Raw genomic sequence first — 16,467 nt, forward strand, 5'->3', positions numbered from 1 at the left:
CAGGGGTAGAAAACTTTATTTTGAACACTTCATACACTTTGTTAAACAAATCACAAAGGATGCTGCAGAGGACATAAAACTTACTCAAACTTTTCCAACCAATAGCGAAGATGAGATCCACACTTCCACCACAAGTTGACCAAAACTGCTCTGTGAAATTTGAAGGGCACTGGAAACACATAACAACCATACACTCAGGAGCTACTATATAACCAACAATGACTTCTTGGAGCATGTTCATTTGTGTGTTTTCAGACTTGTGAATGCCCTAAAACATGGTTGGGGTTGTAGTTTGTTTGGCACCTGTTCACTTTGCATTATTACTGAAAGATCCAAAGGTATTTAAAAATGGCACCAGCTGGCCTATTACGGTCCCTATTACCTCCAATAATTGCAGAGTCACTCCTTATTGCATTAGCTAAAGGTTCTCCCTCATCTATTGGTCCCGAATGATCTGTAGCAGAAACAAAAAGGGAAAATGACAGAGGCAAGCAGAGAGAGGAGAGTTTTCAATATATCCAAGTACACAGCTACAGCCTACATACTGTATGCAACGACATACAGCTATACAAAATGGGTACACAATAGTATACAGTGGTGCCTCGCAAGACGAAAAGAATCCGTTCCGCGAGTCTCTTCATCCTGCGGTTTTTTTCATCTTGTGAAGCAAGCCCATTAGCGGATTAGCGCTATTAGCGGTTTAGCGGCTATTAGCGGCTATTAAAGGCTTAAGGGATTAGCGGATTAGCTGCTAAAAGGCTATTAGCGGCTTAGCGGGCTTAGTGGATCAGCTGATAAGCGGCTTAGCGATCAGCTGTTAAGCGGCTTAGCGATTAGCTGTTAAGCGGCTTAGCGATCAGCTGTTAAGCGGCTTAGCGATCAGCTGTTAAGCGGCTTAGCGGCTTGGGGAAAAGGGGGGGAGGGAAAAAAAACCCCGCAGGAACTCACAAGACATTTTCGTCTTGAGAAGCAAGCCCATAGCAAATTCGTTTTGCGAAGCACCTCCAAAACGGAAAACCCTTTCGTCTAGCGGATTTTCCGTCTTGCGAGGCATTTGTCTTGCGGGGCACCACTGTATATGCAAGGCTGCTAAGAACAAGGGTGGTTAGGGGTTGTTGTTGCTTTTAATTCACTGTGTATAATTCAACCTCACATACAAAAAATAAACACTTAAAGGAAAAGACATAGGTTGAGAGGGTGGGAGGAAAAGAACCCAGTCCCTTTGGACCCTATCCTTTAGGTTTACTGCTAGGCAACCTAATACTGAAACTCTGAACCTTTGTCTTGTATTCTGTTTCAAGGTGTAGAACAAATGAGAGCCATATGCTTGCTACCTGCAAATGAATGAGTTGTTTCACTTGATGTTGAGTCAGCTCCTGCTAAAGTGCCGCAGTTGGACTGGGTGAAATGTCCTTTCACAGTGACTGGAGCTGAGCTGGAATGGTGCAGTGCAGCCTTCAGGGGAGCGATATGGTTGAATTGCACTGAAGAGAGACATCCAACAAACCCCTGAGAGTTTGCCTTCATGGTGTCCGGGTCTACATCACTATTCTCTGCTAATCAAAAGAAACAGAGGGAAATTAATCATAGTGCAAATGTACAAAACAAAGAGACAGAAGAATAATTGAATAATTAACCTGTATTCCTCTGAGCCTCTATGCACATTGGCAACATATGCAAATTTGCCAACTCCCCATTTTTGGACTGCTTTTAATGAGAATATATTCATTATATATGTGTGTATGCGTGTGTGCATGTGTGAGAAAGAGAGAGAGAGAGAATATGAATGGCAGTTACTAGTCTGCCAATAAATATTTTTTTTTAATTAACTATAGCACATTCAAAGCCCAAACTGTAAAACTCAATTCAGATGTTTTAATTATTGCATATATTTATATTCATTCTCCATAAACTTCAAACATTAATGGAAAATAATCCTAATCATGAATATGTAAACCACCATACATCATTCTGTATAAAAGCTATCAACAGCAAGTCAGTCAAATTCTGATGTCTTAAGAGAGTGTTTCACATACAACAAATATTTTACTAATATTGCTTAAGCTATATGGTGGTGGTTGTTTTTTTGTGTGTGTGTGTCACATGTATTCCTTACCCATATCATGCTTTACTTACTTAAGAAATTATGTGTTGAGGGGGAAATTTTAATTCAAGATACTTTATCTCCAATTTGAATCACAGTTTTGCACAAATGGACTCTCAAAGTTCTCTGTCCCATTTCTGGACGGAAAAATTGGGGACTAGAGGGAGGAGGACTTCAAAAGTTTCTTGGGTGAGGGGTTACTATTCACAATGGCAGTTTCACTGTTCATTCCTTTCCTCCTAAGGCTATCCCTGCTGCTGAAAGTGTGGCAAGCTAGTCACCATTTTGTGTCCTCCATATTGCCACACCACAAAAATATTGGGGAATAGGCTGAGAAAGGTCTGCAAGGTGGCCATCTCAGACACATCTCAGAATTTTTCTCAAAACATTATCTGAGAAATTTCAGCTCTGTTTTATTTTGAACTGTAAGGAAGTCGTGTGGAAAAATTTACTCTAATTCACAAAATATGAGGCGTATAATATTCATAACATGAGAGACAAGCCTGGCTGAAGACACATTTCCTTGCAAGATAATGAGAAACATCTATTCTGTGAAGTCAGATCTATTTCACATTGTGTAAACCTATCACTACATCAAGTCTTGCAAATCTTACAGAGTATTTTTGAACCTAAGCCTTTCTGGTGATGGTAATCGCTGCTATTATTTTAGTAAACACCTGTATGCTAATTTGTTCCTGTCTGCAAGATAATGGCATGCAGAGCTCAATTTTAACATGCCAAGTGGAGATTAGGTTATGGCAAAATGTCAGCCTAATGTCTTTATCACACAGTCATTGCATGATTCTAAAAACAAAAAACCACCTTGCATAATATTGCAGACATGTGAGCTACTTACAAAAACAAATGGTACACTTCAGAACACCAGCCAAAGATTCTACCACATGGGTGATGTCAAGTTACAATACTGCTTCCATTAATTAGTTCACAGGCGCAGCATAGGTGATGTAGTTTCTTCATTAATTAGCTGGAAATCACTATACCGATCATGACATTTCATTTATAGTCTCAAATGTTTGTGCCTAAAGAGCTTGCTACAATGAAGCTCCCACTTAAGCCTGTATTATATTATTGGGATATTTAACATTTACAGAGCCCAGTCCTGTTGGAAGCTGCAGTCAACTGGATCCCAGTGGGCCCAATATATTTTGCTTCCTGAAGAGAAGGACAATATGGTGCCTTTCTCCATTCTTTAGAGAAAAGATGACCAGACTGGCATTGACTCTTATGTCAATACTGGTTGGCTAGCTTTGGGGCTCCATGGCAGGTCACTTGACACACAGTTCTGTCTTTTCTCTGTCCCTCAGCATTAGGGTTGCCACCTTTGTTCTGACAAAATACAGGACAGGGCACCCCCCCCCCCCCCGATGCTGTGATGACTTCAAAGCAATCCATTACAATTTATTGCAGCTTCAAAAGGGGGGGGGGGGCTCTCTGAAATTCATCACATGCACACACACATACACATGAATTTGTAAATCTCTCTGTGCTTTGCTACCCAGAGCTTAAATACATGACCTTTGCGTGGCAAGGCCTGAACCCTCCCTGGTTATGCTTGACCAAGGACTGCCAGCTCTAGAGACCTCCTGGTCCAGCATAACGTATGACTAACTGCAATGGAGCTGTTCAGAAACTTCACAATGACCGCTCCCCATATTAAACGGGGGGCACCCTCTGCGTAGACACGTGCAGCCCCTGGACCCTGTGTGGCTGCATTAGCACAGGCTTGGCTTCACCTTCCCCAGGTGGGATACCTGGAGGTCTCCACCTACCTCAGTCAGTTGTCCAATCCCACCTGGGGAAGCGTTGAGACCAGGCCAGGTAGGGGAGGGACTACCTGCCCACACAATAGAGGGAGGATCTTACCTGGGAATCCAGAGCTTCTCCCACCCTACCTACCCTCAGTTAAGTCTTATTTTGCAGTTTAACCTTTTCTTCACAGGTATGCGGGCGCTGCTATGTCAAGGTCGCTGTTGAAGGGCCGGAAAGGATTTCCCCTGCATTGGCAGGTTTTGCCTTTCCCGTAGCAAAACGTCACAACTTTGGTGTTATCAGGCCTTGGGCGGAATCCTTTAATCTATCTTCCCTGAATGGGGGGGGGGCGTGCAGTGGTGACCCACACCCCCTTCCTCTTTGTGGCAGCGATAACAGGGTTCTCCATTAAAGGGGTTTTTCAGGGGAGGCTTTGACCGTATGCTGAGAGGTTGTCATTGCTCTCCCCTGTAATGGCGGCGTAATGTGGGTGGGCTCTCTCTGCTTGAACATATGTTCTCCAAAGCCAGCCCATCCCCCCATGGAAAACCCTGATGTTCCCCAGATCCCCGGCAGGGACTGGGAGGGTTAAATGCCCAATGCCTGAGCCAAGGTCTACCCACATCTGAAATATTAAAAAGTTGTGGCCAATTTAATCCCATAGCACGTTCTCTTGAGTCGTTATTCCAGATGAGGGGGGGCACGCCCAGGGTTTAGGGGACTCCACCTGTCCACGCAATGAAACAGCTAGATTGTTAACTTCAACTGGCTGCAAGGACCCATCCTTAAGTAGCTTTGCTTGGGGACAGCCTGTTTCTGGGCACAATGGAAGGTGGTGATGCATGCTTTTAATGCTCTAATTGACTTGACACCTGAGTATCTTAAGGCTGCCTTTTCCTGCATCTTTCTCTCCAGATGTTATGCTAACCAGCAGACCCATTCAGAACAAAGGTGCTTCCCCAAAAGAAGTCTTTTTGAATAAGGTAAGTGATGAGGAAGAACACGGGAAAGTGAATCTGTCAGAGTGCTCATTAAATGGCCAAAGCTGTTGCATCTCTCTGCAAACAAATTGGTATGAAATGCTCAATAAACAGGTCATTTGGAGATGTCTAGTATGCATTTTTTAAATGTTGCATAAAAAAAATGTTGCATAAAAATATCAAATTTTGCTCGTAGGTGTACTTGTTTCTGAACTTATCCTTGTTCTGTGAACTGTCTTTAGCTCTCTTGTATTTTGAGATTGTTCAGAAAATGAAGACACAATTACCTCACTTACATACTTTAACACTGAACCTATTTCCATTTTTGTCTCACACATTTAGCCTCAGAATGAAAGAAAAAATGGGTAGAACATTTGGAGCACGTAACAAAACTCTAAACAAAATAGCATAATTATGAAACTTCTGTTAGAATGCTTTCCTTTGGATTCATGGACAAGATTTTAGAAATTTCTATAAACCATATTCTTACATTCAGACATGGAGATTACTGTTTGTTTTCCTTGGTTATAATGCTAGTGTTTCTCTCCCAGCTTCTAATGCTTCTCTTACACTCCACGGTGGAACTGAGGCTTTTCCAGCGTTATACCACCCTGTTATGCTAAGTTTCACTCACATCAGTGGGGACGTATAGAACAACAATGGACATCACTGGACATGTCACTACGCTTTGTGCCCATCTGTGATTCTGTTTCCCCATGATTCACCAATCAAAACAGCAGAATGGAACTATATGCAGGAATACCACCCCAAATTTCATCACATGGCACAATCCACAAAAATGCTGGGGAAATTACAGCACAAAACTCCCAAGGTTTTCTGGCTTAATGTTGTTGCAAAAGCATTTTTTCCCTGGAAGCAATAAACATGGAAATGAGTGCTAAACATCCACTAGATTCTGATGTATTTCCAGAAGTGGCTTTTAAGTCATGTGAAAGATCACATAAAATGTAGAAATTATTGGGTAAGGAAATGCTAGGAAAACAGAATAAAGTATTGCCTGAATACAACCTCATTTTGGTTGCCTGCCCTTTTCAGTTTTCCTGAAATTTCTATGCACATTGCTTGTGGAAGCTAACATCCATCTAGTAGTGGCGCTATATTAATTTTTGCCACCAAGGACGAAAATGTTAATTGGCTGTAAATTAATGTGCTTACAAAAATGTACACAGCATGCATGTTTTCTATGGCTCCACACATTAGTTTCCAGACAGAAAATGTGATTCAAATTAGAAAATCTTCTATGAAAGGTTCTCTTTCCCTTTTTTATTTCTGCAAGTATGAGTCCAGCTTTTAATAACTTCATATTTGGATCACAAGAGGTGTCGTTTCTGCAGAGTTCCAATTAAATTATACTGTAATTTCTCACTCAAATTTAACACAAGAAAATTGTGCAACTTTCAGACACAGAGCATTGTTGATTTCTAGCACTGAAAGGTCAACGGGGTGTGCTACACAGTTATCCAGCTTGAAGAGTATTTCAGAGAAATTACAGGTGTACTATTTATCAATGCTTAGCATTTGCACCCACAACCAGAATAAAGAGGAAAAACACTTGTGTACCAAGGCCCTGTGACACAGCCTCTCCCTATGTAATGAAATAACCAGACCAGACAACAACATATACAGTTTTGGGGTTCAAATAGGCCACAACTGTATTGGTTATGGATGTGATGTTTTGGCATAGCCATTGGGTGAAGCCATTTATTTAACTCCAGCCCATCTGCTGGGAGTGTATCTAAGGGAAAACCACACCATGGGGGGCCCTACAACCTATATAAAATAGAGTTACCCCCCAAGGGGTCCCTGCTGGAAGAGTTCTATGGCCTTTTCCCATCTGGGCATTGGACAGAAGCAACTCCTCACTGATCCCTTTAACAGGATACCCTTAACCAAGGAGGGATAGGCAGAGGCAAGACTCAGGCTTACCATTGGGTAACCTTACAAAGTTGTGACAACTGCTATGAGGGTTCAGAATGAAAACTGAGGAGGAGTGCGGCAACAGCCTCAATATATTCTCCCAAGCGGACTGAAATGATGCTCATTGGCTGGCTGGTTCTGTCCCCTGGGGAATCCCCGTACCCAGGCCAGCCTGCCATTGGCCAATCTGCAGACAGGCCTGGCGTCGTCCCCAGCCGGCCTCCGGATCACTGACATGGGGTCATGACCAGGCCACAATGATGCCTGACCATTTAAGGTAAGTGGACTGTGACTGGTACAACAAGGGTCACAACATAATGCTTATTATAACAAGGAGATAGGCAGTGATTACTCAAACTGTACAGGAAATCTCCCTAAAGCAGAAGCAACTTTCAGAGCTCCTGCCCAAAATAACAATGAGCCTGATCTATCTCTGAGAAGGATGAAGCTGATAGGTAAAGGTAAAGGGACCCCTGACCATTAGGTCTAGTCATGACCGACTCTGGGTTTGTGGCAATCATCTTGCTTTATTGGCCGAGGGAGCTGGCGTACAGCTTCTGGGTCATGTGGCCAGCATGACTAAGCCGCTTCTGGCGAACCAGAGCAGCGCATGGAAACACCGTTTACCTTCCCACCAGAGCGGTACCTATTTATCTACTTGCACTTTGACATGCTTTCGAACTGCTAGGTTGGCAGGAGCAGGGACTGAGCAACGGGAGCTCACCCCGTCACAAGGATTCGAACCACTGACCTTCTGATCAGCAAGTCCTAGGCTCTGTGGTTTAACCCACAGCGCCACCCGTGTCCCTATGAAGCTGATATATTACCACAAAACCTTGTCAACTCACCTCCCGTGGACAAGCCAATGCCCGTCACATAGGATGCAGAACTGATGTGCCTATTAATTGCACAAACACTACAATCTGCCATCTCTGAGTTAAAAGCGATCTGCTGACTGATTCTGCCCCATCTCGCCACACTTCTTACATTGCTAAAAGAGGCTCGTTCAATTCAAAGTATCTAGGAATGGGGAATCTGCACTCACCATCTTGGTGCCTTTAACCACTGGTGTGTGCTTGTAACTTATTTGCCTGCATAGAATTGTCTGCTGTTACTGGATTCCCTATCCCATCTATTGGCATCCTTCCAGCAGAAATGGTCAACTCTGCCCTCAAGGCAGCTGATGGGGGTAATTCTCACTCAGCCCTTGCACAATAAGCTATTTCTACAGTGCAACCAGGAACAGGCAAACTAAGCTGGTAGGAGTGAAAGTTGGGTTTTTTCACCACTTCCGGCACTCTGTCTCAATGCCCTTGTGTCCTGAGCTGGATACGACTCCATGCACACGCACCCCAGTCTTTTGGAGTCACAAGGAAAGAGTGGGATTGTTGTAAGAAAACTCACTTTAAATGTAAGGTAAAGGTAAAGGTACCCCTGCCCGTATGGGCCAGTCTTGACAGACTTTAGGGTTGTGCGCCCATCTCACTTAAGAGGCCGGGGGCCAGCGCTGTCCGGCGACACCTCCGGGTCACGTGACCAGCGTGACATCGCTGCTCTGGCGAGCCAGAGCCGCACACAGAACGCCGTTTACCTTCCCGCTAGTAAGCGGTCCCTATTTATCTACTTGCCCCCGGGGGTGCTTTCGAACTGCTAGGTTGGCAGGCGCTGGGACCAAGCAACGGGAGCGCACCCCGCCGCGGGGATTCGAACTGCCGACCTTTTGATCGGCAAGCCCTAGGCGCTGAGGCTTTTACCCACAGCGCCACCCGTGTCCCCACTTTAAATGTACTGCATCACATAGTCAACATTCTACATTTGTAATTCCATCAATTCTTTTCTGAAAGATTCATTACAGCAGTTTTGTACCACTGGAGATTTTTACAGGCTGGCATTTTGAACCACTGAATGGTTTGCTTGCTTCTCAGAAGAGCTTCGAAAGATAAATCAAATATTACAATCTACAAGCTGTATTCATGTACAGGCAAATATTTAGGACAAGCTATTCTATAATATTTTACCATATTTACATTCTATAAAACCCGAGCCTCTTCCACCTAAATCCAGCTCTCAAACCACTACCCCCTGAGGAGTCCTGATCATTCCTCCTGAAATAAAATAGCAGAATGATGTGTTTTGTGTATTCTGGGAGGCCATGCTATACCACAAGTTGCATCATTTGATCTCCTTCTATAGATGAATATATTCGAAAACAGAACTTCTGTGATATGATTTGCAAAGGTGCATCATTCAAAAGGAATGTCATTTTGCAGCTTGAGCAATTAACTCATTTTCTTTTGCCTATAACATGAGTGGTGATTTAGCCTTTTCTTTGTTAGACTGCACAGAGAATGCCATGTTTCATTATGCCTGATTGCAAAAATGGAAAAGATAAGTATGAAATTATTTTTAATGGAATCCACGTGCACATCTTTCTAGGAGCACTTACCAGCGATTACATGTATGCACTTTGACAAGAATGAAGATTCCACCTTGATTGTCACTCTCTGCCTAATCAAATGTGAAAAAGAAATGTTTCTCAACAAGATTAGCATGTGTGTGTGTGTGTGTGTGAGAGAGAGAGAGAGAGAGAGAGAGGGAGAGAGATTGAGTTAAGATTATTTTTTAGGGAAAATCTACAGCACTGTACCTACCTAGGATCTTGCCAAGTGTGAGCGATTTGATTGCATTGAATTGTGTATCCGAAGAAAGAAAGAATGTCATCCTTTCATTGTGGTCAATCTTCAATATTATTCAGTGAGATGCAAAAAGTAGTTGGATGTAGGACAGTTGAAATGGTAAGGAGGAGGAAAAAGAAATAATTATCAATGATACAATTAACTTAAGTGAACGACACTAAAGCAATATGAAATTTATTAAAACACAGGTAACAGTTAGGTAAACCACTTTGTAAAGACCTCTCTCTGATTGTTTTTTAAAACTGTGCTATTATGGCCAAGATATTGTTTAAGGAATAACAACTTATAAACAGCTCTTTTAATATCCATTTGGGTAGTTCTTATCTATTCATCTGTAAGTACAGTATAATTGGCGAGCCTCATGAAAGGACAAAAATGTCTACCTACCAAACATGAAAGCTCTTACTTATCTCAGAATGAACTTTTAAATTTGAAATAATTAACTATGGTGCTATGAAAGTCCCTGTGTTATTATATAAATTGCTTGCCTTCAAACGCTGATGACAGCACATATCTGTGCTCCACAAACTCTTAGCCCAATATATTTTTTGATTGCGACATTTCTACAATAGGTTCTGTTCAATGCAACCACATTCAGATATGATTTATGCAAGTTAATCTTCCAGTCCTCTTAGAAACTGTGTAATGAGGTAGGAATAAATACATTTTCCAAGTAACTTTTTCATTAATCCCCGTAGAAGTGCATATTCCACAGAAGTAACTAGAAGTCTTGGGTCATAATACATTTTGAAAAACAGACAGAACTGATTTATATTTTCTTTTACAATAGATTTCATAAAATGTATACTAACGACAGCTCTAAAAAAGAAAAGTGAAAAGCCTATTTCACACAATAGGCTGCTTCGCAGACATGCATTCTTCCTGCTCAACCCAATCTCTGGTCTAACTGAGGCTGGAATTTTTAAGCAGTATTTGGGAGAAGTCAAAGCTTCTCTCTCACACAATAAATATGAATTTATTAGTAACATTTTGAGGTCCATGGGCAAATTTCAAAATTTGGTAAACTGTTTTTCACGTATTGCCACAAAATGCCTACCGTCAGTAATGTTTAATCACAACATGGCGACCGTGGGATAGTCACAAAACAAGACTTGCCCAAGAAACTGAGTGCAAAGCAAAAGTTGGATCAGAGATTGAGATGTCAAGCCATGTATTTGACCCAAGATACCATCCAATTTCCCTGAAGAAAAACGATGATGCAAGGAAATGCACCCACACAACAAAACACCTCCCTCGAGATAAACAACAACACAAACACAATTTTTTTAAGGATTTAAAGGATTGAATCCTGTTGCCTAATTAACACTAGGATGCCTTTTGGTTAAAGATTTCTAAACAATTAATATAATTGATTAATCAACAGAAGGTTGCAGTCGTGGTTTTCTAAATGATTTCCCCCCCTTGGTGAACAAAGTACGCAGACTCCTCCCCATGAACATCCATGCCCTTTGAAAATAAAAGACAGTACAGTGGTCCCTCTGGTTACAAACTTAATTCGCATCCTGGGGCAAAGTTCGCAACCAGGAACAGCTACTTCTGGGTTAGCAGAGCTCATAACCTGAAGCGTTCATAACCAGAGGTGTTCATAACCAGAGGTACCACTGTAAAAAATGAGCTGTTCTTCACAGCAACATTGTATCATGCCAGGGACATTTCCCCCTTTTTAAACTGGGATGAAGAGGGGAAGGTGCAAAGCAGCAGAGAGGTTGAATTGGCTCTGCCAGTGTGTTTGAACCATGTCAGCCTCACTGTACCTCACTCCTCTAACTTCTGTCAAGTAGCAGCAATGCAACTGGAGATCACGTGAGCTGTATTTTATCAGCTTATGTTTTTTATATATATATAAAGAAAATACTGTACAGCTTTTACAGTATGTGAAGATGTAGCTAGACGGAGTGATCAATGGGATTGATAAAGGGCGGAATATAAACAGAATATATAAATGTGCCTCCATTTTTAATTGCGTGTGTAGGTCCCCAGGCCACCCCTCAAATAACTTCACACATAACACGTAATTTTAGTTTTGGTTTTTGGGCACTATTTTGGCCACAACTTTATTAAAATACAAAATCAGTGAGTGGTTGTTTAGACATTGGTTATGACTATCTGTCCCCCCGCCTGGGACAGAACTGACATCCCGAGGTCCGATCGGTAGCCAGTAGAAGGGAAAGTCAAACTTGGGGGTCATTTGAGCTAAGCATCGGACCCACGCCGCTCACCCCAGCAGTTCCCCGAAAGCTTGCCGGCCCTGGTCCCATGACAGGGATTGGACAAAATCGTGGCAAGCCCCAGGATTTCTTTATTGGAATTCCCTTCAGCGCAATAGGAGGGGCAGGCACAGCCTATCCTGACACCTCCACCACCAGCATATTATAACCAATGCCTAACTGCAACCTTACAAGTTGTGAAGAATTGCTGAGTAGTATGCAAAAACCAAACGGCACAGCCAATCACCAAATGGCAAAATTCCTACTAGGCCCCTGCGCCAAGGCAGATGACCCCATGACAGGCAAAGCAAGGTCAACCAGAAAAGAGGGCGGGCGGGCGGGTGATCCGATGCACTCTGCAAAGAGAAAGAGAAACCAGAGTGCACCAATATTTAAAGACTATGGTCCCACCCACCCAATTTGCAACATACAATTTGCCCCAGCAACCCGGTTATCCAATCACAATGCCAAGCAACAACTATTAACCTGCCTGGCAACAAGAGGCCTGGCCCGGTGGCCCACACCGCAACACGTGTTCTCATTTATTGGAGAACACGCTTTACAGGAGAATTGGGTGCCTCGGTTAGAAGATGTTCAGGAAACACTATTAGGTAAAAGAAGAGAAAAGCCACAAAAAACACCACAACCCACCAAGGTTCTTCCCTTTCTTCATTAAACCTTTAAAATTGCAATGTTTGATAGGGGTAAAAAGAACCCTTGCAGTTCTTCTGTGCTTCCTGCTGTTCTACATAAATTATCAATCTCAGCCTGCTATAGTCATTAGTTGGAAAGATGACATGAATCAGAATTTTGTTATTTTTGTGCCAATACTCTGTGAATGATACTCTGACCTTTTTTTAAACGGGAAAAGATAAACATCAAAGACATCACTTTGCCAAGGTTCTCTTGCCCAGCAAGAGTCTGCGATGTTTTGCTTTACTTCCTAAGGCACTTGACATAAGCACTCAACACACACATACAACGGCCACATGCTATATTGTATTTATTTATTTTATTTTGCTTTGGGGCTCGTCCTCTTTGATGACAATCTTTATTTTCTTTTCATTTTTTTGCATTACCTCCACAAATAGCTTTTCTTCCTCTCTGTTAATCTTCACACGGTGAAGCTGCCCATCGGCCAAGCTTTTGAAATTGATGCTGAAGATGTCAGGAGCTTGATGGCTATCCAGCTTGTACCTGATCTGTAAACTTCCTGAAGGAATTGGGGAAATGATATTTTAGTTTCATGACTGGTATATACAAAACACCTAGTTTTCAATGTTCATGACTGGGTATATACAAAATACATGGTTTCCAGTTTACATAAATGTATCTGGAAAATGATGGTGGTAGAATATTTTATTTACTTACCCAAGGAATATTTTAAATAAGAAGGAGACACAGAAGATAGAAAATATGGAAATTACCCTTCATGTTTAACTCTGTCATGTTAGTTCTACCTAGAGTAGGCCTATTGAAATAAATGGACATAACTAACTTGGTTTTATTCATTTAAACTCTGATTATGTTAGGAGGATACAACCCATAATTATCCAGAGTGTTCATGAACATGAATACAAACTGCAGCATAGTTTTTAAAAATTGGACTGTGCTGCTCTCTCAAAAAGGCAGTCTACAGGGAAAATCATAAGGCCACAATCTATCAACCACTGCTTTGCTCTCTCCATAGGAAAAGCTAGCAGTGTTATGTAGTGGGTAGCATGTCAGACTATGAGCTGGGACACCCAGTATCAAAACCCACTCAGTGATGAAGCTCATCGGATATTTTTGGGCGAGTCACTGTTTCTCCACCTATTCATACTTCACAGGCTTGCTCTAAGAATAAAATGGGGAGGGGAAATACCATGTGCACCATCTAGAGCAACGGTTCTCAACCTGTGGGTCCCCAGATGTGGTTGGACTACAACTCTCATCATCCCTGAGCTCTGGCCTTGCTAGCTAGGGGTGATGGGAGTTGTAGTTCAACAACATCTGAGGGCCCACAGGCTGAGAAAGGCTGATCTAGAGCTTATTGGAAGAAAGGTGGATGATAAATGTAATTCATAAATTACAAAGATAACTCAAAATACAAGAAGGGCCTCAGCTGCATGACCAAGAGCATGTTTTGTGTGCAGAAGATGTGAGGCTCAATTCCAGCATCTCCTTTCAGAAAGCCTTGGAAAGAACTCAGAGTGATGACTTGGAAATGTGCCCTGGATGGCATCAGGGTGCATGGATTAGCATCCAGCAGTGGCGTGCAGTGGCGTAGCGTGGGTTGTCAGCACCCGGGGCAAGGCAAGTAATTTGCGCCCCCTAACCCGTGGATTTGCGCCCCTTAACCCTAACCCCCAGATGTTGCGCCCGGTGCGGCCGGCCCACCTGCACCCCCCACGCTACGCCACTGGTGGCGTGTGCTGAAATTTTTCGTAGGGGAACAGTTAAGGCCAGAGGTGCCAGCTAGAAAGGGTCATGTTGTGCACGTTTGAGCATTGTGCCTCCATTCCCAGCTTTGGGGAGGAGGTGACAGGCCTCTGACAGGATGCTGTAGCCGCCCTGCCCCCTTCTCAAAGCCTGTGGCCTTTGGGAAGGTGGTGGAAAGGCTCTTGGACCCTTTTGGAACATCGCACCTCCCTCCCTCCCTAAGCTGGGCTGAAGCTTCTGTAATTTACCAGGAACATTTAACCAAGTCTCCCTAGCCCACTGACCACATGCCACTGGCACCCAGAAACATCTGTTCAGCCATTGGTTTATCATTAACATACAGGTCTTCCTAAAGGTAAAGGTAAAGGGACCCCTGACCAGTAGGTCCAGTCGTGACGGACTCTGGGGTTGCGGCGCTCATCTCACTTTATTGGAAGCCGGCGTACAGCTTCCGGGTCATGTGGCCAGCATGACTAAGCCGCTTCTGGCGAACCAGAGCAGCACACGGAAATGCCATTTACCTTCCTGCGGGAGTGGTACCTACTTATCTACTTGCACTTTGATGTGCTTTTGTACTGCTAGGTTGGCAGGAGCTGGGACCGAGCAACGGGAGCTCACCCTGTCGCGGGGATTCGAACAGCCAACCTTCTGATCGGCAAGTCCTAGGTTCTGTGATTTAACCCACAGCGCCACCCGTGCCCCTACAGGTCTTCCTACTCAACTGTTAATATGCAGACAGGAAATGGATGGAGAGGAAGCATGCTACTTAAAAACTTAAAAAGTTTCATGGTAATGTCAACTTTGCCAAAGTATACATAATGACGTACTCACCATTTTTGGCAAGAATAATGGAAAGGTAATCTTTATAGAAGGAGCTTACATAAAGGAGTAAGCTTGGGATCCGCGTTGTTCGAAAGGCAAAAGTGATTGCTTCTCTGTTCAGCGTCATATCCGGATGGAAAGACGCAGCGTGAGAACTGGAGTTCTTCGCCAAGCTGTAAGATTCCTGAAAGTTGTACACAACTGAAGAGCCAGCTCCGAAATATGCAGAGATCTCTGAAACAATGCGCAAATTGTGTGTTTTGTTAGCATCATCCTGAAATAAACGAAGGTTGTCATTCCTTTTTAAAAGGAAAACAATAAAACACAACATTAATTACATTTCCAAGAGAAAGAAAAATTAGAATAGCAATTGTTCTGCACAGTAATTTGAAACATTAGCTATGATTGTCAGGGCCTATTCTTAGCAGCCACTCAGCATACAGTGGTTGCAAGCCATTGCCCTCCCCCTGCCAATTTCCAGCTCCATCAAGTAGTGACAAGGTAGCTGTGAATAGTTTTTGGCACACCACCCATAAATGCAACTTTCTGAGTGCTTTGGCACGTCAAGCCAAATGAACACTGCACCCAATTTTATTTCCCAAAGCAGCAAATTCATGTTTCTAATTGCCTTTCTCAAAAAAACAAGTGAAATCATTTCTTTCCATGTGTTGGCTCTACACTGAAGGAAGAGTAAAACCATCCCTACCAGCTTGCTCCTGACGTTTTGTGCCCTCAGGCACCATCCACTGTCCTTATCTTTGGCACAATATTTGTAAAGAGGAGCCAAGTTGTTCTCATTGTAATGAGTGCAAAAGTTTGTTAAGTATGCATTCCCATTTCATTACTAGATTTCTACTGAAGGACATTGAGAATATGAAAGTTTAAATGATCAGATCAAATGCTGACATCTTCAATCTTAAGCAAAGTGTTTCACAGTGTTCATACTAATCCTGGCCAATTTTAAGTCTAATTGAAGGCAGAGCTAACCACTGTAAATTGAGTTCCAAACTGCAGATAAAACATGCAAAGAAATGGCATTTAGAAATAAATTTGTCCCTCATATAGTGACATGAGGGTGTAGGGAGCGGGTGGCGCTGTGGTCTAAACCACTGGGCCTCTTGGGCTTGCTGACTGGAAGGTTGGTGGTTCGAATCCCCATGACGGGGTGAGCTCCCATTGCTCTGTTCCAGCTTCTGCCAACCTAGCAGTTCAAAAGCACGCCAGTGCAAGTAGATCAATAGGTACCTCTGCGGTGGGAAAGTAAATGGTGTTTCCATGTGCTCTAGTTTCTGGCACGATGTCCCATTGCACCAGAAGTGGTTTAGTCATGCTGGCCACATGACCCAGAAAGCTGTCTGCGGAAAAACACCAGCTCCCTCAGCCTGAAAGCGAGATGAGCGCCACAACCCTTTGACTGGACTTAACCACCCAGGGGTCCTTTACCTTTACCTATAAATGAGAGTATACATTGGCCATGCCCACCACTTTGGAGTGGTAGTTGTATATCA

General features: G+C 43.0%; 1 protein-coding gene across 5 annotated transcripts in view; it reads right to left on the minus strand.

Moving 5' to 3' along the window:
- CNTNAP4 (contactin associated protein family member 4) overlaps positions 1–16,467 on the minus strand; it is a 277,455-nt gene that overhangs the window by 6,300 nt on the left and 254,688 nt on the right. For 3 of the 5 annotated variants that reach the window (XM_083403659.1, XM_083403662.1, XM_083403661.1), the window contains 5 exons: positions 14,969–15,193; positions 12,796–12,929; positions 9,444–9,531; positions 1,335–1,556; positions 383–454 (listed from right to left, as the gene is read on the minus strand). In XM_083403659.1, the coding sequence (XP_083259785.1) occupies positions 383–454; positions 1,335–1,556; positions 9,444–9,531; positions 12,796–12,929; positions 14,969–15,193 (741 nt within the window). Of the gene's footprint in view, positions 1–382; positions 455–1,334; positions 1,557–9,443; positions 9,532–12,713; positions 12,930–14,968; positions 15,194–16,467 lie in introns of those variants that run through there. The other 2 variants (XM_083403660.1, XM_083403663.1) reach the window with 2 other exon arrangements.

The sequence above is a fragment of the Podarcis tiliguerta genome (genome assembly GCF_965153285.1).
Source record: "Podarcis tiliguerta genome assembly, chromosome: 11".
NCBI classification, from domain to species: domain Eukaryota; kingdom Metazoa; phylum Chordata; class Lepidosauria; order Squamata; family Lacertidae; genus Podarcis; species Podarcis tiliguerta.